A 27,796-nucleotide genomic window follows, 5' to 3' on the forward strand; every position below is an offset into this window, starting at 1 on the left:
AGTGTTTCCACTCGAACAGTAAGAGAATGAGTACACCACGGTCACATTGACCTGTCTACCGAACACATAAATGTAAGAAACAGACATGTATTCAAAGAAGTTTGGACGTCTCATCTTAGGGTTTTGTACCCGCTGTTCAACAAGTGTGGTGAATGGCACTCCTACTTCAACTCGGACTACAGTCAGCTGGACTTCAGTATGTGAACATCACACGCAGTTTCTGGAGCGTCGCTCTCAAATGGGTTTCGCGCATGTGAGGTATGGTACAATTACATGTTAGTTTGCAGATGTGGTATGAGGGTCTTAGCGATTGCACGTGGACTCAGTTTCTCTAACTCCATGCTAACGGAAAATGGTTTCGTTCCAGGTTGTCTTTTTGCAGTCGTATTGAGCATCTCAGAAGGGCGCTGCGTGGGTTTTTATCACTAGACAAGAATGCAAACGGGAGGGGCCTACGTAAATAGAAACTAGTTTTCGTTGCCAAACGTTTTGCCACTGTGTGCACTAATTATTACACCCCAGGGTTGTATTCATAATTGCAAGCATTAGGAAAACGGATTATTCCAAATACTCTCCAGTGTTATGTAGACTGTTTAGCTTCTGTGTGTGCCATGCCCTACCGACAAGTTCACGACACGTCATGTAGATGTGGTGATCGCGTCACGTGTCAGTTTGCGTGTAACATGTTGACCAGACCTGACAATTTATGCACCAAACCGGCTGGGCGCGTGCGCTATCGTGTATAACTGTATTTTGTCCCCCTACACCAAACGCGATCACGACATGCAGGTTAAAATATCAAAACAAACTCTGAACCAATGACATTCATTTGGGGACAGGTCGAAAATTATTAAACATGTATGGCCAGTTAGCTTGCACTTGCTAGCTAATTTGTCCTATTTAGCTAGCTTGCTGTTGCTAGCTAATTTGTCCTGGGATATAAACATTTGAGTTGTTATTTTACCTGAAATGCACAATATCCTCTACTCCGACAATTAATCCACACATAAAACCACCAACCGACTCGTTTCTAGTCATCGCTACTCCTTCCAGGCTTTTTCATATTTGAACTTATATGGTGATTGGCATCTACACTTTCATAGTATTACCACTACAACCAGCAAAACAGTTTGTCTTTCAATCACCCATGTGGGTATAACCAATGAGATGCTTCTATAAACCAATGAGGAGATGGGAGAGGCAGGACTTGCAGCGCGATCTGCGTCAGAAATAGGAATGACTTCTATTTTAGCCCTTGGCAACCCAGATGCTCGTTGGTGTGCAAGCAGTGTGGGTGCAATAATTCAATAATATGGATTTGTACATGTATTTTGCGACGCTCGCGCACGCGACGTGTCCGGTCTGCATGTTAAAAACATCTACATGTGTTTCACACGTTAGTTTAAGGGTCTGTTTAGTTTATTATTAAAGATCAACCCATGAACGGCTTACAAACGTCTACATGATTTTGCAAAAAATATTTTTCATTGCCATAGTAATCTAATCAATTTAATTAGTCGATTTTTTAAAAATTTATTATTATTTTTTTATTTTTTATAAAATAGGGCTATCACCTCAATGCAAAACTTATTAGGCTAGTTGATATCGCAGCCAGCCATCATTGCTGTTTAGATATGCCTATTTCTCACATCAACACAGACGCATGGGCTTCTTTGTTGGAGGTAGCCCTATTCAGAAACAAGAGGTTATCAGACACAATCACTGTCACCATGAAATTCTTAGGCTATACATTTCTGTGGCGATGTCTTGTGGTTAAAAGCAGGGTTCAAATTGAGGGCGTGTTTGAGGATATAGGCCAAACCCTTGTCATAGAGAGGCAAAAAGCATATGCTACTACTTGTTTTCTTAGCCATAGGAAATGGTCCTATGGTCCAGATTATATAAAGCAATCTAGGCTATAACAATGAATAACTCCACGATTATTTCTGCATAGTCTACTAGCCTATAAGTCTTGCTCAGCCTCAACATCACAGGAAAATGATGGTTAATTAAATGCTCTGCAATTTAGAGATAAAAAAATTGTATTATTCAGGAGAATTCCATTAAATCAGGCTATTCATTTCAATGCAGTTGCGTTCTTACACATATCGTTAGACTAAACGGAACCGAAAACACCCCAGTCTGTTCTGATCACAGATCATGATGAAGCCTGAACATTTCAGCTGTTTGTCATCGATTTAGCCCACAAGCACCTACAGATTTGACACACATAAAGACCTTTATTTAATCTGGATTTGACAAACAAAAGCCTGATTAGGATCCTGACTTTCCATGTCATATTTGTTATCAATTAGGCTAAATGTATTCCTATTAATTTGCATATGCTAACCATTGCGATGAATGTTATGCTTAATCTTATGATTTTTATGAATAAACAGGCATCAGGGTAAAAAAATAATATAATTTCAATGCCCCTCCCCACACATTAATGTTGCTTACCTTACAGATCAAAGTCAGCCAATTTCCACTCTGTTCATATGCAAATACATTTGATTCATACACTGGCTTGTCTGGCTGGCATGTTTTAATTTTAAACAGGCCTTCCCTTATCTACACTGAAGTAATATTAGTCCTCTGATTTAGCTCATTAGTACACCCTTGTGGTTGAATATATCTAGTGTATGTCTTATAATACAACAATGTTGAACTAACAAATACCATCAAGGGATACGTTACAGTTTACAATAATGAACATCTTACGAAACAGCTGTGAAAACCAATCTGGCAATATTTTACATTTAAATACACAAACTTTGATACTTTTGTTGGTACATGTGTGTCGATTTACTTTCAGATTTGTTGTACACTCACATGGCAATCAGACTGAAATACTGAATTCTGGTGTGTGGAATAGAGGAGGTGGGTATTGTGTGGCTGGGAGGTTCTGCCGGTCACTTGTTTTCATCAGGTAGTCAGTCTTGGAAGAGGGAAACTGCAAAGTACAGGCGCTGCTGCTCAGCAGTGCTAGTGTTTTTAGCTAATCTGTGCATCTCACATTATGTGCCCAGTATGATAGTTGTCTTTCTCTTTCATAGCAAATAATGACAACATGACAATAACAGGAGCTGATGTAATGAAACGTTGGAGGGTGGTTGGTAATGGAGGAAATCCGGTGGATCCATGTCTGGGTATTAGGCAGAACCCCCTAGGTCATGGAGAACAGGATCAGAGTTAACAGAAAAGGGTAGGAGAGACTTAAAAAAGCAAACACACAGGTTAAAGGATTATCAGGTATGTAAAAATACAGTTATTGAATTATTTAAATGTCCGATTAGACATGCAATAATGTTAATGGCAGACAGAAAAGAAAGGATACATGTCAATTTCTTTTTCTGTCAGTGGGGTTGATAAGGGAGGCAAGGGATGGTCCCTGGAAAAGATGGAGAGATGAGTTGTGAGAGAAACTCCAGGGTGGTGTCACACCTTAACAGCACCTACCTGGGTGTAGTTGAGGACCTGGTGGACTGTATATTCTTTAGGGTTAGGTTTTACTTAGCACTGCTTGTTCTCTCCCAGGTGCTTGTAAGGGCACAGATGACAGACCAGTAGGATTCCAGTTGAGGTTGTTTAATGACGCTGATTTACAGAGCAGTAACGGCACAGCACAGTGTATGGCTTGACAAGTGTGTTAACTAAGAGTGTGTGGTTCTGAAAAGTGGGAAATGAAATACAATAGTAAATGGCAGGTGTAGGCTTAATACAACCTCCAATTACATAAGCTATAAATAATGGCTACAGTTGGTTCTGCTGCACAGGGCAATACAACATGGCTGTGACTTTACTAATGAATGATCGGATGAGTGCAATTACACAGCAGTACTGAGCAGCACTATCATCCTCACACAACTGCACGAACTTGAATGTATAATGCATCCCCAAGGCTCATTGCTAACAAAATACCCACATAATCAGTATACATCCATATAACCACAGGGCATATAAGACTCTGAAATGCTAATGTTAAATGTCTGAAATGAGATGACAGAAACAAAAGGGTTAGCAAGCTTAGTTGCTTGCTCGCGGTAAACGTGCTCATTGGCATAACAGTGCGTCGACAACACATGGATTGTAAGAAATATGAACTCACATTTCTGAAAGACGCACACTGGCCTTTGCTAAAACAAACAATGCTAACTATATAGGTAATCACAAGAGATGGCTGGAACTTATCACGCCTTGTGTACTTTCTCTAGTTCACCTTAGAGATCGCCCAGCATGCTCTGCTCCACATCACTGGTGGGCGGAGCTACAGCTCTCCTATGATGAAGTAATATTTACTCTCAATAGTCTTTCCTACCCTGGAAGTGGCAGTTATTCAATGTGACCCAGTGGTTAGCTTTGAAATTGACTATTTGGAGAAACCCCTGGGCCAGTGTTGGTACTGCTGACAGCATGGCGATGCCACCCACCACAAGGTGGCAAATGCAAATTATTATCATCTGAGGTTTTTAAATTTACCTTAATGGAATAGACCCCAGCTAGGAGCACCAAGCTTTCCCGGGTCTCGTCTTTCGTCCTTTTTCCAAGCCAAGTCAATCGCCCGGATTTCGAAGCATTTGGTCCCTTTTGATTCTTCTCTGGTGGCTCCTTTTTCTTTTTCGTTCAGTCTCACCTTGATTATAATATAAAATAAATTATATTATATTTCGTATTATTACAAATGTATCTCTTGGAAGGCCAGAAAATAAATGAACAGCAGACAATGTTTACACGGTCAAAACCCTTAGGTCAGATTGCTCAGATGAGAAAGCTACGGAAAAATTGATACTGTGAGATTTCAAAACGTTTAAAACCATGGCTAGAGAGAGACTGTCATCGAATACAGCAAAGAGCTGCTGTTTTTATGAGTGCGTTCATGTTTAAGTTCTTACTCGGCACTGTCAACACTTTGTACTCAACACTTTTTATAAGCCATAAAATGCGCGTTTTTCCTATTTCCGCTCAGTGCTACAACAAGCAGTGCAGCAGTAATGAATGAGTAGGAAAGTGTATCTATAGGCTTGCGTTTGCTATTAGTGGCTTGGGTCTTTTTTAATATCGAGGAATATTTAACTTTCTCTGTTCATAGGAGTAACAGCATGAATTTGTGTATGAGGCAGAAATAATGTGGTGCAACTCGAGTTTTGCCATCAGCAAAAGGTGTCCCTTTTTGGTCAGCCCACATAATCAGGAAAGGGAGAGTGACCATCAGATGCAGGCACACACTGTTGCCATCTAGTGGCCAATATCGAAATTGCACCTGGGCTGGAATAATACATTATGGCCTTTATCTTGCATTTCAAAGATTATAGGAAAAAAAGGAAAAAAACACTTTTTTTTGTATTTTTTGTACCTTGTATTATCTTTTACCAGATCTAATGTGTTATTCTCCTACATTTCTTTCACATTTCCACAAACTTCAAAGTGTTTCCTTTCAAATGGTACCAAGAATATGCATATCCTTGCTTCAGCACCTGAGCTACAGGCAGTTAGATTTGGGTATGTCATTTTAGGTGGAAAATTGAAGAAAAAAAGGGTCCAATCCTAAAGAGGATTTATTAAGTCATGTTAATAAAAAATCAGAGCGGTAGATCTCAGCATACATTTTGACTCAAAGTGATTTTGACTCAAAGGTTGATGACTACTGCTATAGTACATTACAAGTAGTGTATTACAATGTAAATAATATTTCTTACGTGTGTATATTTTAATTTACAATTTAATTCATCCATTAAATAATTCTAGCACATCAAATTACGTTATTGTACACTAGCCTACTCCGCTATCGTCACAGTAAATAATATTGCCTATGTGCTTTCGACAATACGTTATCAACTCAATATCAACAAAATTATTATTTTCAAAAACCAAATTTGCCTTAACACAGTAGACCTAAATATTTCCTAACGATATCACAACTTAAATATAGCCTACTTACTCCTCAATTGGATCATGGACATCTTGATAATTATTTTCATCGTCTAAAAGGAAAATATCTGGTGCAGACACTCGAAAATTGCTTCTGCCACTTGTAAAATAGACAGTCTTTTTTTATGTTGCTGTCTAGCTCTCAAATACCGTGCCAGACTCTCACTCTATGAACGTTCACTGCTAACACTAAACTTAATCATTTTACATGTATAGTTGGTAGGGACATCCCAAGTATCCAGGTTTGCAAGGACCATGTGGGAAAACGGCTTTATTCGACTGAAGGGATATCCCAAGGATCCCAAATAGCACCTTTTGAACTCCTCTATTCTTCTGAAAGCCATGGACACGCACTCTTATTGGTTGTCTGATGTAGGCTACTGGGAACTGGTAACAACTGTCGTGGAAATTTCCTCTATTTACCAAATCATGGGAGCAAACCACACACACAAGTCAGAGTTAGTTATAAAAGTCCATCTTTAATTATATGAGCTCTATCACAACCCTGTGACTCTCAGATAAATTCAGTGTCTAACCATGAATTCTCTGAGAGCCCCCTTACAATGCAACTGAGTTCCTTTAATAGCAAAGACACACATAGTCAGACAGCATAGACATAACTCATCGTTCAGCTTTGTCTCCTTTCCCAAACCCGTGAAACCATAAACCAATCATCCATATCAACAGGCATATATCAAATTGTCATTTAGATACAACCCACTCTAAATACAAACTCCTGGACAAGCTCACGGAGAGGAGAATGATTCCAGACACTGCCATCTCCGATGGGAAAACTAGGGAGTGAACTGGCACACACACAGTGGAGCAAAAGATATGCTTACACATGATGACACTTTGACCTCACCCCTCTCAGCGGCCATGCAACTTAGTCTTGACGTAGAACAGATACTGCAACCCTGCCCACAGTATTATACAAAATACCATTCTGATGAGAATTAACTTACACACATTTGATAAATATAAAACATCTTACATATGTTACCAACAAATTCTGATTATCCCACGACATTCCCCTCTCAAGGGACTCAGTCCCTTTTGAAGAATCAGAATAGTAACATACTCAATATTTTAAAATTCAAATCCCCTCAATGTCAAATACCTTAGCTTATATGTAAGCTTTCTCCCTTCTGAAACTAAGATTACAACCTTTATTCTACAAGACAACCTTGCACATGTTTAATAACACAGAATAATCCATTTGAGGAAAATAAAACATATTTATGCTCTGTAAATTACATGAGAACCAGTGTCTAAACACAGGCCTCCTCACAACATATAGGACAGACATCCCTCTAAGTACTCAATATACTCAGGAATAGAGAATAGGTCATTGAAATCATTCATATTACAAATCATAAGTAACAACCCAACTATTTAGCAAACCAATATTTAGAATAGCACTCCTCAGTGATTCAAATTTGTCTTATCACTCAAAGTAAAAACCTCAATTTAACACACATCAATATTAGCAGATTTACATACAGTATAATTATCCCATAATTCTACTATTAACTTTTTTAATCATGATTTTAATACAGATCAGTATCTCAATGCATTCTTAATCTAAATTACTACAATTTACATGGTGTAGACCTCTTCAATCAATCTGATACCACAAAAGTATAAACAATTTTAATGGCACAGTTAGATTAAACCCCCCCCCCTCTCAGGCACGGCATCTTCTGGCATCTTCGTTTTTCTTCAAATAGCTTTACAGTTCAAAATGGACGGCCCATGATAATGTCCCAATTTCAATGTCTCATCATTACCACAAATGTCTTGTCCATTCGTCAACCAACATACCAGCATCATAAGAAAATGTCAGAACAGACACTCCAAGTGGACTCCTCACAGTATGAGAGAACCATGAAAGAAAAGCAGTTGATAGCTTAGATCTGATACTGTACACCAATTTCTGGCTTGGTTCTTTTCTCTCGGTAGAAGTGGTTAGGAAAGCCTCCTTCAATGCCTTTGTCTCTCTTCTTCAGCCAGTTAGAGGGGGTTTTGAGGTACACACACCATTCGGTCCAAATTATCTCTTCCATGCATTAAGATACCGTCTGATGTCACCCTTCATGATAACTTCGAAAGAACAGATCAGAACAACAGTTTAGTTCAGTTCAGTTCATTAAACTACATGATAAATGATTACTTTTACCAATTATTCTTAACACACATATCTAAACATATTTCACAGAGAATATCAACACATTCTATTGAAACTATTCTTTCAAACTGGTTTATACTCCCCATCTCACTGTCAACTCCATCGTAGAGCCCAGGATCAAGAAGTTAGACCTATACCCCTCGGGAATAGAACAAAACAAACACAACAATACAATACACTCAACAATACAATACACTCATTCACATATCACTTAAGTTGCATAACTTCAATTCAAACCCTCAAAAAACTGAATCCTCCCCCATGTTTTACACACATCTCTCCGTATGAGAGTAATGTAAAACAAAATGTCAGCTAACCTAATCAAATTAAAATCACTAAACTGAAGAGAAAAAAAAACAAAAACACTCCACAAAGAAAAATTATTTAACCCCTATGGTCATAGGAAAATAGACTTAAAGCAGCATACCCTTAGTTAAAAGCAATGCCCTCTTCACACTGGTCCAAATTACAAATATGGATTAAGAAACATATTTACCAATTACACAAATTATTTTGAAAGCAGTATTACAAATGACCATACATTTATTTTCCAAATGGCTTTCCAATGCGGGTGATCAAGCCACAACGGAAAGTCATCAGAAGGTCATAGGTCATACAAAACCCTCCAAAGCAGTGTTTTGCACTATATAAAACAATTTGCAAACAATAATCAACTAGTTCCAAACATTTTCGTATTTCCATGTTCCCAGAACATTCCTTTATCAAAAGAATTTGCGTGTGTAATGAAAAGTCAGAAAATAAAAACTCATTACAATCCCAATGTGGTGAGTGGCCCCTTCAATGTGGTAGTTTATGGCCCCAATTTCACTCACTCTCCCCAAGAGTATATTCCCTGGAAACATTCCAGAGAGACAGTGAAATATCCATTTTCCCGGAGAAAACACAATAACACTTATTATTCATTACACTACATGACTCAGAAACTCAAACTCAAACTATAAACCAAACCTAATGATAATTCCACTGTACCTCAAATCATCAATCATAAGTTTTAATCAAATCAATGTATATGCATGATAAGTTAAATCAACTCCTAAAAAAAACTTTTAATCAGCAACCCTAATAATTTCAATCTGTTGATATAAATTTAGTAAAAAAACAATTCTGATTTTTTTAAACAAATCTAAAATCCCTCAAGTCGGTGCTGTCTCATCATCGTAAAATAAAAATAAACTTAATTTTTTCCCCCACTGATATCCACAAAGGTCAATACTGTTCAGCACATCCATTAATGATCTTTCTTTAGTCTGTACAGGGTCTGAAGTTCCAATGTATGCAGATGATACAGTGATAAATTCATGCAAATAACAAACTACACAAGAACTCACTACTATAATGATTCAGATGACAAAATAGCTAAGAGACTCATGTTTACATCTCAATAAAATAAAACACAGTCTGCATGTTCCTCAAAAAACAAGTACTGATGTAAAAAGCTCCTGGTGGTATCTGATTTTAAGTGCCAAGGCATCTTACTTGATTCCAACCTTTTTTTCAAACAGCAAATAATAAAGGAACTCAAATACCAAATTCAACCTAGCTAATTTCCCAAAACATATGAAATTGTTTTGACTACACTATATAACTACTATAACAACACTATAATTAAAATCTATGATACTCCCCCACTTAACATACTAGTTTACTAGTTTGGCCCAAGCTTGCTTTTCAACATTCATACCCATTCAGTCTTCTGTCAACAGGTTGGCGTACTATTCAATCCAGCAATCACCTTTAATGACCTGACATTGTTCCACATAATGGAAACATACCATAACCTTAGAGTACGTGAACTTTCCTGCTCAAATTAACTGGTGTTACTTAAACAATCAAACCAAGAATCAATAACCATCAGAATCTATTCTCACAATATTTCATGATTCAGACATCCAGTCTCCCACAAATCTATGATGCCCACCTAGCGAATCAGCCTCTAGAAATACAGAAAAAAATGTACCTGAACAACGGTCAAAACAATTAGAGTAAGGTTATTGTATATTCAAACTAATAACGCAAATGTACGTTATTCTACAACAATCTACCTGCCTCCAGCAACTTTCCCTGACAATGAGCAGCCAACATAACAACCCACTCTCTTACATACTTTCAACTCAACTTTCCTATTTATTTTTCCCCCAGTTGGGCAAAAATATAACCCCTCTCATTTCAACGTTTTTCCTTACCTCTATCGTAAGATTAAAACCCCAACTTCATAACTCTTCTCTTTGCTCTCCACACTTATGAAATGTATCCTATTTCTTTAAAAATAACACACACAGCGCAAAAATTATAACATGCGTCAGTCAATCTATAAGAATGAAAAACATTTCCGTAACCACTTTCCTATCGCCATTCTCTCCCCGCTATCATTCAGAGTGTCTTTAACTTAGGTAACTGTCTTCTCTATTGATACAGTAATTTAAATACGACCCAATTCTCAATACATTATTCCAGCAGATAATTTAGTGAACAGACATCGTCTTGCATCAGAATTCGCTTCGTTATTATTTTAAATTGAATTAGCCTATCAATTTAACCTAAAAAATCTATTGAAAACGTTCAATTTATCTCTTATACAAACACCAGCGACCATAACTTTCCAGGCAAAACATACAACTAGATTATTTACAATCAGAAACTCTAAATTGAGCCAGCGCCGTGACTGGGAATGGAACTCGGGCCTCCCGCGTTGCAGGCGAGAATTCTACCACTGAACCACTAATGCTATTGCCAATAACCTAAATTCTCCGGATATAAACCCCATTTACAAAGTAAAATCAAAACACGTCATTATCGGTAATTCCCAGAAGAATAATAGCCCAATTTTAATGTACAAACGTTACTCCAGCTATGATTCTCAAATTCCAAATTACACATATTAGCAATCAAAGAATAAAATCGACAGTTAATGACTAGGAAACAGTAAAAGTAGATTATGTTTACTTATGCAACGTATTTCAATTACTTTACTACATCACTTTAATCACGCAATGATAATTAGCTTGATGGAAAACCTTAGGCTTTGTACAACATTATAAATTACATCGAGCATCCCTCGAATTCTCTTTAACTTTATGGAAAACAGTTTATTCAATAAATCCCGCAACTTCTCTCATACTGGGAAGAAAAATTATAACATGTTCAGACCTTAAGGGCAGTTTGATTTGAAATATTTCCCCCAGACGGAGATAATCCAATATGCGTTTTATAGTTACATCGTTAGGGTAAGATAACCAAAAGTGGACACACTCTAATCAGTTTCTAGAGCTCAATTTCCCAGATTTTGTAGATTATTGTAATAGTGCTTAAAAACTTCATCTTTATCAAATTATCCATTTAAGATATCAACTCAAAACCTATGTACGTCTACGAATGGGTGGTTTAAATTGTATCTAATCATTTTCAGCATTACTTTATACACACATACCATTTATCATAATTTCAAATAATTCACAGAATCCATATAAAACTTAAGAAATCTTAGTTACTCACACACTTTCAGGATCATCCACACAGGATTTGTCAGATTTTTCACATAGAACTTTTCTGACGTCCACACAGAACATCAAAAGGTTTGCCCACACAGAGTAAACCCTACCCCGCTCACACAGAACGGTCCGACTCACACAGAGTAACCCTACCCTGTTCACACAGAACGGTCCGACTCACACAGAGTAAACCTAGGGCATACCTGGCTAGCACATTTAAAATAATTGGAATTCACCACATCTGAGGGTCACTTAGACAAATCACACAGACGCACAGAATGAGGTCCTTCTTCCAATAGGGCTTCACCAAGTGCCGTGTTTCACCTAGAACACACAGACCCCCTGGCCCCTCACCCCGACAGACCTCACCAAATCCCCACTGTGATCAATTCAGTGTCAGGAGGGCTCTTGGTCACTGGCAACCGGACAGCGCAGAGTATCTTTTGAGTCCACAAAACCCCCAGATTACTCTCCTCTGACTCGGCCCTGCTTACGCCGCCAAGGTGCCTTCCTTACAAAGGAATTCACGCTCAGAGTATACGTAACAGGCATAATTAAAAAAAACTTGACTTCAAATCTGTGTGTGGTTCGCTCACCTTTTTCTTTAAAAAAAACTCAGTTCGAGATGTGGTATCCACTCGGCTCGCTTCCTCTTAGATCAAAGGTTGGTCCATCTGCTTCGTTTCCCGAAGTGTGGTTCTCCCTGAGATCCCAAGTTTAGGGGATCCCTCGTGCACGATTTATTTACCTAGATCATAGGAACGGTCACCGAGTGAAGATTCACATCCCCTCCTCGTCGCCAAATGTCGTGGAAATTTCCTCTATTTACCAAATCATGGGAGCAAACCACACACACAAGTCAGAGTTAGTTATAAAAGTCCATCTTTAATTATATGAGCTCTATCACAACCCTGTGACTCTCAGATAAATTCAGTGTCTAACCATGAATTCTCTGAGAGCCCCCTTACAATGCAACTGAGTTCCTTTAATAGCAAAGACACACATAGTCAGACAGCATAGACATAACTCATCGTTCAGCTTTGTCTCCTTTCCCAAACCCGTGAAACCATAAACCAATCATCCATATCAACAGGCATATATCAAATTGTCATTTAGATACAACCCACTCTAAATACAAACTCCTGGACAAGCTCACGGAGAGGAGAATGATTCCAGACACTGCCATCTCCGATGGGAAAACTAGGGAGTGAACTGGCACACACACAGTGGAGCAAAAGATATGCTTACACATGATGACACTTTGACCTCACCCCTCTCAGCGGCCATGCAACTTAGTCTTGACGTAGAACAGATACTGCAACCCTGCCCACAGTATTATACAAAATACCATTCTGATGAGAATTAACTTACACACATTTGATAAATATAAAACATCTTACATATGTTACCAACAAATTCTGATTATCCCACGACACAACACAGTCTAATTGGCTAACAACATTTAGATCCGTATACAGCGAGATACCATGCCATGAGGTGTTGAAGGAAAGACAGATTACCTACAGATTGGACATTATCTTTTCTAGGCCATTAGCGATAACAGGAAATACACAAACTGTAGGCTACACTATAGCTCAAGGTGGTTACGTTGGAGTGTCTGCTTGCACGGAAAAAGAGTATGTTTCTAACATTTATGGTTGAGATTTAATTAATATAAATATAAACTATGCACATTATGACTTTCATTAACACACGACGCAGATGTTAGGAAGGCGTTGGTGTCATGTCAGTCAGACGTTCAATGCTAGGCAACAGCCACATGGCTGTACAGTTGCCTAGGCTTATGTCTCTTATCACCCCCCATAGGTTTCCATAAAAAGTAGGAGAAAACGCTTATCATCTGTGGTAGACTAAGTGATACACCTCCGTAAGGTAATTTTTTATTTGCAAGGTGGTGTCATGTTTACCATTGAAGCTGCTTCACTTAACTCTTCCTCACTCTCCACCGCTACAGAGTTTAGTTAGCTTCTTAGCTAGCTGTAAAAAATGTTTATAATCGCCTTAGCCTATTTAGCTAGCTCAAACCAACTGATCTGCCACGATGGATATCAGAAATTGCTGTTTGCCAAAGTACCCAAACAAAGCCAAAAGAAGGAGAGTAATGAGCAGCAGCGCCAACCACTGAGGCCGCCGCCAAGCCTAGCGGCAATGATGGTGTCGAGCTCCACATGCAGAGCTTACCCACCCTTCCACAAGCGCCACCGGGATAACGGCTCCACAGCCCCGCCACCTCCGACTGTTCCTGATGCTCTTGGAACAGAGTAGAAAGCCCAGGTTAGCTTAGAATCCTGCCCAAGCTGCAGGTTTTCAATCCAAAAACTTTAATTTAATAGCAACTGGTTCATAGGAAGAGAGTGGCTGGAATACTCTGTTACTGCAGATGTGTCATTTTGTTTCCCGTGTCGAGAGTTCTGTGTTGGGGCCAATGCTAACGCAGACAAAGCCTTCACCCAAGCTGGGTATTCTAACTAGAAGCATGCTATTGATGGTACCAAAGGATTTGACACTGCTCGCCCAAGTATTTATATATTCTTAATTCCATTCCTTTACTTTTAGATGTGTATTGCTAGATATTACTGCACTGTTGGAGCTAAAAACACAAGCATTTTGCTACACCCGCAATAACATCTGCTAAACATGTGACAAATACGATTTGATTTGCTAGGCACGCATTAAGCAAAGAGCATTTGAAATACACTGTGAAAAGAAACAATTTTGAAGTGCTATGGGAACATTGGTGTCAACACTTTTTAGTGACTGGCAGCTGGCAAGAAATCTCACAATTTTGGTGATTGTGGACATCATTGACTTCCTTAATTCAAACCAGTAGCCACTGAGGGGGACATTGGACATAAGAGTTGAGTAAGAGGGTGGAAGTGGACTTTGTCTATGATGGAATATACTCTCCGAATGACAAGGAACTTGGCAAAGTGTGTTTAGCACCATAACCCACAACGCCACATACATGTCACACAATATTCAAAATGAAATCACAGGGCTCATGAGGGGGGCTACATCCACTTTGACAGATGTGTTCAGTCAGCACAGAAGAAGCATGCTACACCCTAGGAAAGTTTGACTAATCCAACTGGCATTTGAGGGGAAAGATTTTGGGTAGAATAGAATGATCGATTACTCATCGATTACTGAAGTTCCACAGAGCATCACAGAGGCTGAAACTCATCTGAAAAGGTAAACAATCTAGCTGGTTGGTTTTAATCAAAATCTTGGTTGTATAGCCAGCCAGTGGTGTCATTTCAGCAAATGGGTTTTCAGAGGTCTTTCTGTAGGGCGCTGTCCATGGTGCTGATAGAGCGCAGTGGCGATTTCACACCAACCTGTCACTTCTTTCAGCATTTAAGTTGCACTATTTTGGTAAGACATTCACATGGGCTGTTTGTAATGGGTGAATTACCCTATCTATCTTGTAGCCTATATTTATGACCAAAATAGCCTTGTTTAAGTGTGTAGGGCACTGTCCATTGTGCTGCTACAGTGCAATGGAGATAGGCTACAGATTTTGCACCAACCTGTCACTTCAAAAGCACTCAATCAATGATCTCGGAGTCTCAGCATTTTAACTTGATGTTTAATGTAGTATAGCATGATATAAGAAGAATTCAATATAATTCCAATGCATGAACACTCAAATTGTGTGCCCTCACTGCCCCTGTAGTCAATTCATCCTGCTGTTGGGTCTGGTGTGTGCACTAACGAATATGACTCAGGCATTGTGAGATCTACGTTGTGTAACTGCAATAGAGACGACCTGGGACGTCCCCAATGTCTAATACATGTCAGTATTTGAGTGCTTGGTGACAACTGTTTTGTATCTGTAGGATTCGCTCTGCCTCCAAGACCACTGTGGACCCAAATGAGGTGAAGAGGTTCCAGCTTCTCGCCAACAAGTGGTGGAATGAGCAGGGAGACTTCGCAGCCCTCCACTCAATGAATGACCTCAGGGTGCCTTTCATACGGTGCGTGTGTGTATGCCTATAGTTTATTCACCCAATTGCATATTAAAGATGCCACAATCATCCACCGATTTAGGGCTAATTTAGTAGTAGATTCCATGTGAGAGTCAGTTACAATTCTTCCCGGATCCACCTGTACCCGAATACTCGACTTGAGCGGGTCTGGCTCCATAATTCTAAATGAATGTCATGGGTCTGATATTATTGTCACGGGTCTATGGTATGTGTAATTTGAACTGACGTGTCCAGAAGAGCCCATACAGATAATGCATACAGATAAATTAGGATAATGCTCTTGCTTTTCACGAGAGTGGCGTGTGTACCTTGTTGTTGGTCAATCATAAATCATCAAAGTGGCAATAAGCTACAGTCATAGAGCCTATTTTTGCAACTGTAGGATGAGAAAGCACATGCACTGCAACCACAGTTAGCCTAGTTAGCTAACGTTAGCTAGCTTAACTAGCTTCTCCCGGTTTGATGCAGTTAAAACAGGTACTATTTAATCATTGCTATGGCAGCTATTAGTCTACTATAGCGAGTCGGTTGGTTGCTGTCTCCCTCCTCCCCGTGTCACTCACAGTACGGCCCGGCCCCTCCCCCACCTACTAGAGGGGCACCTCTCTGAGCTCATTGAAATGTCAGAGCCAGGCAGTACAAGTTATTGACAGACCCCAGTTACATTGAGACAAGAAGATCAGAAGTGAGAAATGCCTGAAGTAGGTGTGAGGTCCAAAAAATATATATATATACACTATATCACAGAAGTGAGTACACCCCTCACATTTTTGTAAATATTTGAGTATATCTTTTCATGTGACAACACGGAAGAAATGACACTTTGCTATAATATAAAGTAGTGAGTGTACAGCTTGTATAACAGTGTAAATTTGCTGTCCCCTCAAAATAACTCAACACACAGCCATTAATGTCTAAACCGCTGGCCACAAAAGTGAGTACACCCCTAAGTGAACATGTCCAAATTGGGCCCAATTAGCCATTGTCCCTCCCCGGTGACTTGTGACTTGTTAGTGTTACAAGGTCTCAGGTGTGAATGGGGAGCAGGTGTGTTAAATTTGGTGTCATCGCTCTCACACTCCCTCATACTGACTGGTCACTGGAAGTTCAGCATGGCACCTCATGGCAAAGAACTCTGAGGATCTGAAAAAAATAATTGTTGCTCTACATAAAGAGGGCCTGGGCTATAAGAAGATTGCCAAGACCCTGAAACTGAGATGCAGCACGGTGGCCAAGACCATACAGCGGTTTAACTGGACAGATTCCACTCAGAACAGGCCTCGCCATGGTCGACCAAAGAAGTTGAGTGCACTTGCTCAGCGTCATATCCAGAGGTTGTCTTTGGGAAATAGACGTATGAGTGCTGCCAGCATTGCTGCAGAGGTTGAAGGGGTGGGGGGTCAGCCTGTCAGTGCTCAGACCATACGCCGTACACTGCATCAAATTGGTCTGCATGGCTGTCGTCCCAGAAGGAAGCCTCTTCTAAAGATGATGCACAAGAAAGCCCGCAAACAGTTTGCTGAAGACAAGCAGACTAAGTACATGGATTACTGGAACCATGTCCTGTGGTCTGATGAGACCAAGATAAACTTATCTGGTTCAGATGGTGTCAAGCGTGTGTGGCGGTTACCAGGTGAGGAGTACAAAGACAAGTGTCTTGCCTACAGTCAAGCATGGTGGTGGGAGTGTCATGGTCTGGGGCTGCATGAGTGCTGCCGGCACTGGGGAGCTACAGTTCATTGAGGGAACCATGAATGCCAACATGTACTGTGACATACTGAAGCAGAGCATTATCCCCTCCCTTCGGAGACTGGGCCGCAGGGCAGTATTCCAACATGATAACGACCCCAAACACACCTCCAAGACGACCACTGCCTTGCTAAAGAAGCTGAGGGTAAAGGTGATGGACTGGCCAAGCATGTCTCCAGACCTAAACCCTATTGAGCATCTGTGGGGCATCCTCAAACGGAAGGTGGAGGAGTGCAAGGTCTCTAACATCCACCAGCTCTGTGATGTCGTCATGGAGGAGTGGAAGAGGACTCCAGTGGCAACCTGTGAAGCTCTGGTGAACTCCATGCCCAAGAGGGTTAAGGCAGTGCTGGAAAATGATGGTGGCCACACAAAATATTGACACTTTTGGGCCCAATTTGGACATTTTCACTTAGGGGTGTACTCACTTTTGTTGCCAGCAGTTTAGACATTAATGGCTGTGTTCAGTTATTTTGAGGGGACAGCAAATTTACACTGTTATACAAGCTGTACACTCACTACTTTACATTGTAGCAAAGTGTCATTTCTTCAGTGTTGTCACATGAAAAGATATACTCAAATATTTACAAAAATGTGAGGGGTGTACTCACTTTTGTGATATACTGTGTGTGTGTATATATATATATTTATTTATTTAAATGTATAGGGATGATACAAGGGCAGATGATATGGAAAGAGTTTATTCTGCCTCGGCAAATCTGAGGGTATTTCGATTGATAAGATATGCTATATTCTTCACAGCTAATCAGTGCATTATAATTCATCCAGACTGTAGTAGAAAATCCCTTTCCTTCCTGTTTGTGACCCGGCGGTGATGAGTCTGTGTTGACAGTGTGACTGAGGGATGTCAGACTCAACACTGATGTGTCTCTGCCCTCAGGTTGTTTAAACGAGGGGACAACAGCACTGATTTGGTTGGTTTAGCATCAGAAGCCTCCTTTTTTGGGGGGATATTATTTGTTTATTTACTTACGCTAGTGTAGCTTGGTAGCAGAAACCAGAAGGAAGCGTAGCGGTAGGCTACATGGTCCCTCATCAAAAGCATTAGAGTTGTGTGGTGAGATGGGCTGGATGGGTAGTGTTAGAGTTTCTGAAGGGCGTCCAGGCTAAAGCTCTCTCCCTGCAGCCCACTCAGGCTTTCTCTCCCGCTCTCTGTGCCAAGGCTGTAGGAGATCTAGTGGCAGGGCAGTAATGAAAGGGACACATGTGACTCCTCGCCCGCTCCATGTACATCTTCCCTGGGGGGACAGCAGCCAGAGTGTAGGGGATGGAGATGGGGGTCAACGGAGGGGAATGGAGATGGAGGGGATGGTGCTGTGAGATTCAAGTTGTAATTTAGCTGGGGGATTATGGGAGGGCAGCGTTTGTCCTGACGACTGTGTAGCCAAGGGGATTGTGACAGTAGGAGGTGTGGGGAAACATGGAGAGCACACACACAAACACACACAAACAGACGAGGGATAGGCAGGAATTTGACATTTTTTAACTGTTCGAGTTCTTGAATGGGAGAAAAAAAAATCCAGACGTGCAAAGCTGATAGACATACCCAAGATGACTCCAAGCTGATAGACATACCCAAGATGACTCCAAGCTGATAGACATACCCAAGATGACTCCAAGCTGATAGACATACCCAAGATGACTCCAAGCTGATAGACATACCCAAGACGACTCAAAGCTGTAATCGCTGCAAAAAATACTTCTACAAAGTATTGACTCAGTGCCGTGAATGTGAATGAGATATTTCGCAAATTTCCAAAAACATGTTTTCACTTTGTCATTATGTCTCAAGGCTTAAAAATCCTTATTTCAACTGTCTCCTCCCCTTTATCTACACTGATTTTAAGTGGATTTAACAAGAGACATCAATAAGGGATCATAGCTTTTTGTTAAACATATATATTTTTTAATTTAGGGGGTAGATCAGCTTTAATATTGTGGCTTCTATCAGTAATTCTCTGCATCATTTCCAATCCCCCATGTAATTTTTGGGGTGAATATACAGTACCAGTCAAAAGTTTGGACACACCTACTAATTCACAGGTTTTTCTTAATTTTTTAAACAATTTTCTATGTTGTAGAATAATAGTGAAGACATCAACTATTAAATAACACATGGAATCATGTAGTAACCAAAAGTGTTAAACAAATCAAAATATATTTTAGGCTCTTCAAAGTTGCCTTGATGACAGCTTTGCACTCTTGGCCTTCTCTCAACCAGCTTCACATGGAATGCTTTTCCAACAGTCTTGGAAGAGTTCCCACATATGATGAGTACTTGTTGGCTGCTTTTCCTTCACTCTGCGGTCCAACTCATCCCAAACCATCTCAATTTGGTTGAGGTTGAGTGATTGTGGAGGACAGGTCATCTGATGCAGCACTCCATCACTCTCCTCTCCAGCCTGGAGGTGTGTTAGGTCATTGTCCTGTTGATAAACAAATGATAGTCCCACTTGTCCCACTTAGCGCAAACCATATGGGATGGCATATCGCTACGGAGTGTGGTACCTATGCTGGTTAAGTGTGCCTTGAATTCTAAATAAGTCACAGACAGTGTCACCAGCTTGTCGCTCCGGTACCGCTTGCTGTGCGGTAGCAGAGAGAACAATTTTTAGGGCCTTCTTCTGACACCGCCTGGAATACTGGTCCTGGATGGCAGGAATCAAATCAAAGTTTGTCACGTGCTGAATACTTACAGTGAAATGCTTACTTACAGGCTCTAACCAATAGTGCAAAAAAATATATTAGGTGAACAGTAGGTAAAGAAATAAAACAACAGTAAAAGGACGGGCTATATACAGTAGAGGCTACATACAGACACCGGTTAGTCAGGCTGATTGAGGTACATGTACATATGGTTAAAGTGACTATGCATATATGATGAACAGAGAGTAGCAGTAGCGTAAAAGAGGGGTTGGGGTGATGGGTGGGACACAATGCAGATAGCCCGGTTAGCCAATGTGCGGGAGCACTGGTTGGTCGGCCCAACCTTGGCCCCAGTGATGTACTGGGTCGTACGCACTACTGTCATTGGAATTTCATAATTCCTTTGTGTACATTAATTAAACCACTCAGTCTATTTATAAGAATTTGTAAGATTCTTACTTGCATAAAATAGACAGAGATCAGTCTTATCAAAATTAGATAATAGTATTTATTCTCGGAGCGCACTCCCATGTAAACACGAACAACAGTTTATATACAAAACATGACGTCATAGGTTATAAAATGTCCTTCCTCCTAACGACCAGGACAAAGCAGGTTCAAAAATTTATTCCAACCTCCTAGCTGACACACACTATTATCAATATTAACTTCTGGAGTCTTTACCTTCATCCATCACTATTTAGAAGACAGTTCCAGATAATGGAAAACCCAGGAAAACACTCGCTGCCTTATCTAAACATCCCAGAGCTAAGTTGAGTCGGTTCAACCATAGGTTAACGATCCTTTCTGCTTACTTAAAACCCACAATCCATTTCCTCCCCAACCCAGCTGGAATGGTACTTATTATGTTTAATTACCCCCTGTTTCATGCTACACAATCCCTTCCTTATGAATTAACATTATTAATCAGATATAAAAAAACAGAGTAGAGTTTAATTAGTTATAGTTCTATTTAAAATGTAGATATTGTTTAGTCATTACTCATAAAATTCCTAACAACTACCCTCTGTAGTGCCTTGCGGTCGGAGGCTGAGCAGTTGCCATACCAGGCAGTGATGCAACCTGTCAGGATTCTCTTGATGGTGTAGCTGTAAAATCCTTTGAGGATCTGAGAACCCAGTCTCCTGAGGGGGAATAGGTTTTTTTGTGCCCTCTTCACGACTTCTTCCTCTTCCTCTTCACGTCTTGGTGTGCTTGGACCATTCTAGTTTGTTGTTAATGTGGACGGCAAGGAACTTGAAGCTCAACCTGCTCCACTGCAGCCCCGTCGATGAGAATGGGGGCGTGCTCGGTCCTCCTTTTCCTGTAGTCCACAATCATCTTCTTTGTGTTGATCACGTTGAGGGAGAGGTTGTTGTCCTTGCACCACACGGTCAGGTCTGACTACCTCCCTATGACATTTTGGCCAATGCATTAAAAATAAAAAACATACCTTTTATTTACATACATATTCAGACCTTTTGCTACCTGACTCGAAATTGAGCTCGGGTGCATCCTATTTCCATTGATCATCCTTGATTGGAGTAAATACAATTGATTGGACATGGTTTGGAAAGGCACACACCTGTCTATATAAAGGTCCCACAGTTGACAATGCATGTTGGAGCAAAAACCAAGCCATGAGGTCGAAGGAATTGTCAGAGACAGGATTGTGTCGAGGCACAGATCTGGGGAAGGGTACCAAAAAATGTCTGCGGCATTGAAGGTCCCCAAGAACACAGTGGCCTCCATCATTCTTAAATGGAAGAAGTTTGGAATCTCCAAGACTCTTCCTAGAGCTGACCGGCTCCTTTAGTGGCCCATCCAGAGCCTGGACTTGAACCCAATCGAACATCTCTGGAGAGATCTGAAAATAGCTGTGCAGCGACACTCCCCATCCAACCTGACAGCGCATGAGAGGATCTGCAGAGAAGAATGGGAGAAACTCTTCAAATGCAAGTGTGCCAAGCTTGTATCGTCATACCCAAGAAGACTCAAGGCTGTAATCTCTGCCAAAGGTGCTTCAACAAAGTACTGAGTGAAGGGGGTCTGAATACTTATGGAAATGTGATCTGTTTTTTTTTATGGAGTATTTTGTGTAGATTGAGAACAAACAATTTAATCAAGTTTAGAATAAAGCTGTAGGGTAACAACATGTGGAAAAAGTAAATGGGTCTGAATACTTTGAATGCACTGTATGGCTTTGGGGATGGGGTGGAAAGAGTGGTAGTGTGTATTCACAGTGTGACCTCTGACCTCTTTCAGGGATAATCTGTTGAACGCACATGGCGGGCGGCGCCCGGGAAAACCCCTGGCAGGGCTCAGAATACTGGACGTAGGCTGTGGAGGGGGGTTGCTCACTGAGGTAAAATGTGTATTTTTTTGTGTGTATGAATGAGATAGATATGCAGTCTGATGCTGCTGTGGACAACTGACTCCTATCCCCATACACCTGCTTGGAAATTCCATTTTTTTTTAAATTGCAAGCTATCAAATCAGATTTAGCTTCACTTTGAATGTAGCCTGTACAGTACAATTCTTCTGCTTGTGATGCAAACCTTTTCCTTGCTCTACCAGTTGCTAATAATATTTGAAATGTCAAATACATTCATATTTCTTCTCAATTTCACTGGTCAGAGTTTGGTGGAAAAGGACAGTTGGTCGTTTGTGTTTGATAACTTCACATCTACAAAGGATTGCATTTGTTTCCTTGCTCTTATTTGAAGTGAACTCATACCAGCAGTTTTGTTTTGATTTGAGGAGACAACTTCAGGTCTGATATAGCTCTCTATCACACAGACAGAAATACACACACACACACACACAGTCTGTTAGACTTTGGACTGTATGAGTCCGTCTCAGAGGATCGTGTAGTTAGGGGAATTATTTTCAGAAGAGATCAGCTGTGGAAGGATGGAGATTGGCTGCGGGCGAGCAGGCAGCACTAAGGTGTGAACACGGGTGTCAACAGCATAAGAAAATTGACTACCCTATCTCTGTACCCCACACATACAATTATCTGTAAGGTCCCTCAGTCGAGACGTGAATTTCAAGCACAGATTAAACCACAGAAACCAGGGAGGATTTCCAATAACTCACAAAGAAGGGCACCTATTGGTAGATTGGTGTAAATATATATATGTTTTAAAAGCAGACACTTTGCACATGGTGAAGTTATTAATTACACTTTGGATGGTATATCAATACACCCAGTCACTCCAAAGATACAAGTTTCCTTCCTAACTCAGTTACCGGCGAGGAAGGAAACTGCTCAGGGATTTCACCATGAGGCCAATGATATTAATGTCTGTGATAGCAGAAAACTGAAGATGGATCAACAACAATCGTAGTTACTCCACAATACTAACCTCAATGACAGAGTGAAAAGAAGGAAGCCTGTACAGAATCAAAATAATCCAAAACATGCATCCTGTTTGCAATATGGCAACAACAAAAAAGAGGAAAGCGGAGTAGCAGAAGTGGCAAAGAAATTAACTTTTTTCTGAATACAAAGAGTTATGTTTGGGGCAAATGCATCACTGAATACCACTCTTTATATTTTCAAGCATGGTGGTGGCTGCATCATGTTATGGGTATGCTTGTCTTCAGCAAAGATTAGGCAGTTATTTAGGATTTTTTTTTTGAATTATGGATTAGAGCTAAGCACAGGCAAAATCCTAGAGGAAAAGAAAATCCTGGTTGTCTGCTTTCCACCAGACACTGGGAGAAAAATGTACATTTCAGCAGGACCATAACTTAAAACACAAGGCAAAATAAACACTGGAGTTGCTTACCAAGAGGACATAGAATTTTCCTGAGTGGCCTAGTTAGTTTTGACTTAAATCCGCTTGAGGATCAATGGCAAGATATGAAAATCGCTGTCTAGCAATAATCAACTTGACAGAGCTTGAATAATTTTTAAAAGAATGGGGAAATATTGTACAATCCCGGTATGCAAATATGCTGAAGACTTACACAAAAACACTCTCAGCTGTAATCGCTGCCAAAGGTGATGCTAACATGTATTGACTCAGGGGGTTGAATACTTATTTAATCAAGACATATTAGTGTTTTACTTAAATTCTACAATTTTAAAATGTTTTTCTTTGGCCTTGATATAGGGATCATTGACAAAATTTGACAATTAAATATATTTTAATCCCACTTTGTAACATAACAAAATGTGTAAAAATTCAAGGGGTGTGAATACTTTCTGAAGTCCCTATGTATAAACTCACTTTCTCCCAGCCCTTGGGTAGACTGGGGGCAGATGTACTAGGCATTGACCCGGTGGCAGACAGTATTGGGACAGCGGAGGTACATGCGTGGCATGATCCAGACCTGCGTGGCAATGTGCGCTACCGTGCCATCACTCTGGAGGAGCTCTCTGAAAGGGGGGGGCAGGGAGCGGGGCAGTTTGATGCAGTGGTGGCCTCGGAGGTGGTGGAACATCTGGCTGACCTGGAAACCTTCACACTCTGCTGCAACCAGGTGCTCAAGGTGGGTCATGTGACTCGTCTCACATTCCACACACTCATGACTGTTCTCTCTGAGAGAACAGTCGCTTCATTGAGTTATCTGTGGTGTTTGGGTGTGCGTGATTTGTACTATCGACTATCTTTTGGGTTGACCTCTTTATCGGTCCAAGGGCCAGATGCCTCCAATCTCCTCGGTCAGTGTGTTGGAGGACAAATTAGTTGAAAGAGCACAAATCTTCCTAATCTCCTCTAATACCATTGCATCCAGATTCTCACTCTTTCTGGCCCAAATCTCTCAGCTGCTCTTTTAACACTGACCATCATAAATTATAATTTGTTCTGTACAATGTCATGTTTTAAAATAGCTTCATTGGTTGAGATGTGAACCAGCTCTCATCTCTCCATGTTAGTTGTGTGTACAGTCTCTGATGTGTTATAGATGAAGCATTCACAGGCCTGTCCCCTTTACCTGATCTTTCAGTAGTTGTTTTTTATTCTATTGCATTATCTATCAAACCTGTGTTGCTGCCTCTCAATTGACAATAATAGAGCCATCCGAAGCAACACACATCTGTTGGATCACATTCATTAGTGTACACAACAAAAACATTTTGCAACGGAAAAGGAAAATGAGCATTTCTTATTGGACCAGGTACCAATCTAGGTAGTCTCTCCTGGTGCCAAGTGAACGCAGCCCTGGGTTGTAACGGTCTCCCTCCTGTGTGCAGCCAGGAGGCTCCCTCTTCATCACCACCATCAACAAGACCCAGCTGTCGTACGCCCTGGCCATCGTGGCAGCAGAGGAGGTGCTACGCATCGTGCCCAGTGGGACCCATGACTGGGACAAGTTTGTCAGCCCCATGGAGCTGGAGCGCCTGCTAGAGTCCAGTGAGTCTGCCTGCTCTTCATTCACATGCTGCTACTTCTCTTCCTCACTCTCCTCTTAGCTCTTTCTACTGTACCTTTTGGTATTTTACTATTGTGCTGGTGCCGCTTTTTGAAGGCATACTGGTGTCTATGTTTGGCTGTCTCGTTCTTTCATTCTCACTTTCCAATAGAAGGTTGTGTGTGTGTGTGTGTGACCCTCTGTCTCTCGCTCTCTTTCTCATCCATTCTCGCTTTCTGTCTTTTCAATTGTCCCATTTTCTTATTTCTCATCTTCTGTCTCTATCCCTCTCTATTTCTCTCTGACCTATTCCTCTCGATCTCTACTCCGGCCCAGATGGTTTCCATGTGGAGTCTATCCGAGGGATGCTGTATAACCCTCTGTCAGGGGTCTGGAGCTGGACAGAGAGCACCAGCATCAACTACGCCCTGCACGCGGTCAAACTCGAGGAGGAACCGAACCTTGACGAGGACGACCCCGAAGACCCCACCGTGATAGTGGCCCAAGCTAAGGCCAGACGCTGGTACAACTGACTTGACCGTGGGAGAGAGTTGTCATAAGTGGTCAGCTGCAACACAGATCCTCTGATCTCTGAAGGGAAAGGCAATGGACCTGAAAAACACAAAGCATTTGAGAAAGTTATAGTTCAGTGCTTGATACAAATACATAGTGTTTTCTTTCAGCCAGGCCATGATTATTCTGTGAGTTCACAGCATAATGAGTCCCTCTGAATTGTGTGAACTGTTTAAGCTTTCAAGGCGTGTCATTACAATGTCATCTGTTATGGTAGAAGTGTTCATCACCATGATTGACATCTCAGGTCTCTGATTTACTATTGAGCAGGATGTTTTCTTCAAATACAGTCACAATGTCTGTTCATCAAAATCCATTGTATGGATGTTGTTTGTCTTGACATGCTTATTATATCCTCCATTAGGAAATGAAATGGTTTCCTTTAATATTCTCTGATCTGATGATTATTCCTCTCTAGTGTCATTTCACCAGTGTGAAGATATAGTCCAAATCAGTGATGTGGTGTTTCAGTTGTAAATCCTGTGCTGAAATTCAGGATCTGAGGGCTTTTTATATTAGAAAAGTCTTTATATTTTCTGTCCACATATTTCCTGCTAATCCCTGAAATATAGGAGGGGGAGATCAGGCTGCTTTTGGCCTTTTCTTGCTCTCTTTCTCTCTACTCTGTAGCCATGGTGATTTTGAGATTATAATTGGCTTCTGGCTGAACTATTACATAAGACCCAAACAAGCCTCCAACTAAAATCATGCTTGCAAGTTATTATTCAAAACAGACACAATCATTGTCCGGATGTTTCAAGAAGTGCAGTCACAGTAGTGTATTTGATCCTCCACAGATGGACTGTGTGTTTCTGTCATATTTTTCCGTTCGCCCTTATATGTAGACAAGGCCCAGGACTATGTGCTGAAATGTAAAAAGGTATATGTTTTTTTTTTACCCTCATGACACAAATGTTGTTATTCTAGTCACATGCCCCACCGGCTTCTAACAAATTGCATTTAAAAGCTGCTCATTTTATGTCCAACTTGGATTATGGGTCGATGTAAGCAGAATAAGATTGCTCTGCCATAAATTTAGCAGACCAGGATGAACATGTACAATTTGTCCAATTGTAGTCTACCTCCACTGACGTGAGCGCCGCTGGAGTGCACACGCTTGCAGTATGGCTGTGCAGTAAGGATATTGGATGTATAAGCAGGAAGCTATAATAAATGGATTATTGAATACGATTTCAGAACTACAACGAATCTGTTTGAAAAGCATTTATTCTGAGGTGCGATGCTGACCCCGAACCGGTTTGGGGAAAGCAGAGCGCATGGATACAGGCGGCACTGGGTTGGCACCAATAATTTATATATACACTTGATGACTGATAGGCCCCCATGCCTCCATCTTGGCACTCTCCCACCGTTGTAAAAAAATATATTTTGGAAGCTATAGAAATCCATTTATTAATGTATACATTACTGTTTGCCTCGTTTATTCTATTACATACACCGTAATGCACTTTTAAATTATATTATGTGAGCTGAACATAAACAATAAAAACATTTTCTTCCAAGTATATCTTTTTTTTAGAGATTAATGTTACGGTCCCCACTACAACAAAAAAATACTTAAATACATGTAATTTTGTTCTTAACATTAAATTGAAATACTGTAGAATTCCATTCATTCCTTTGAAGGACAGTTCCTACTGGGGAGTGACAATTTGCCCGACCGGTGGCTTCAAAGCCTCTCAATGGCCAATACATAGTATTAGCAATCCAAGGTTTATATGCATTGTTGGTTGGCACTAGCTCAAGACTGAGGGGTACCAGTGATGTAACTGACCTTACATTATAGA

General features: G+C 40.6%; 1 protein-coding gene across 1 annotated transcript; it reads left to right on the forward strand.

Annotated features, from left to right (window-relative positions):
• Window positions 1–27,511, forward strand: LOC139367166 (ubiquinone biosynthesis O-methyltransferase, mitochondrial-like). The gene is made up of 6 exons (XM_071105303.1): window positions 1–258; window positions 15,486–15,623; window positions 22,317–22,416; window positions 24,300–24,551; window positions 25,258–25,417; window positions 25,752–27,511. Exons 1-6 carry the CDS (start codon window positions 86–88, stop codon window positions 25,946–25,948), a joined length of 1,020 nt encoding a protein of 339 aa, XP_070961404.1. The 5' UTR covers window positions 1–85; the 3' UTR covers window positions 25,949–27,511.
• Window positions 27,512–27,796: the final 285 nt, after the last annotated feature.

Source organism: Oncorhynchus clarkii, chromosome 2 (genome assembly GCF_045791955.1).
Source record: "Oncorhynchus clarkii lewisi isolate Uvic-CL-2024 chromosome 2, UVic_Ocla_1.0, whole genome shotgun sequence".
Classification (NCBI taxonomy): domain Eukaryota; kingdom Metazoa; phylum Chordata; class Actinopteri; order Salmoniformes; family Salmonidae; genus Oncorhynchus; species Oncorhynchus clarkii.

Excerpts from the sequence above, each read along its gene's own strand:
- LOC139367166 (XM_071105303.1), top strand. The coding sequence starts at position 86 with ATGTATTCAAAGAAGTTTGGACGTCTCATCTTAGGGTTTTGTACCCGC. Across the intron at positions 15,624-22,316 it reads CTCAGGGTGCCTTTCATACG|GGATAATCTGTTGAACGCAC; the intron begins GTGCGTGTGTGT and ends GACCTCTTTCAG. Across the intron at positions 24,552-25,257 it reads GCTGCAACCAGGTGCTCAAG|CCAGGAGGCTCCCTCTTCAT; the intron begins GTGGGTCATGTG and ends TCCTGTGTGCAG.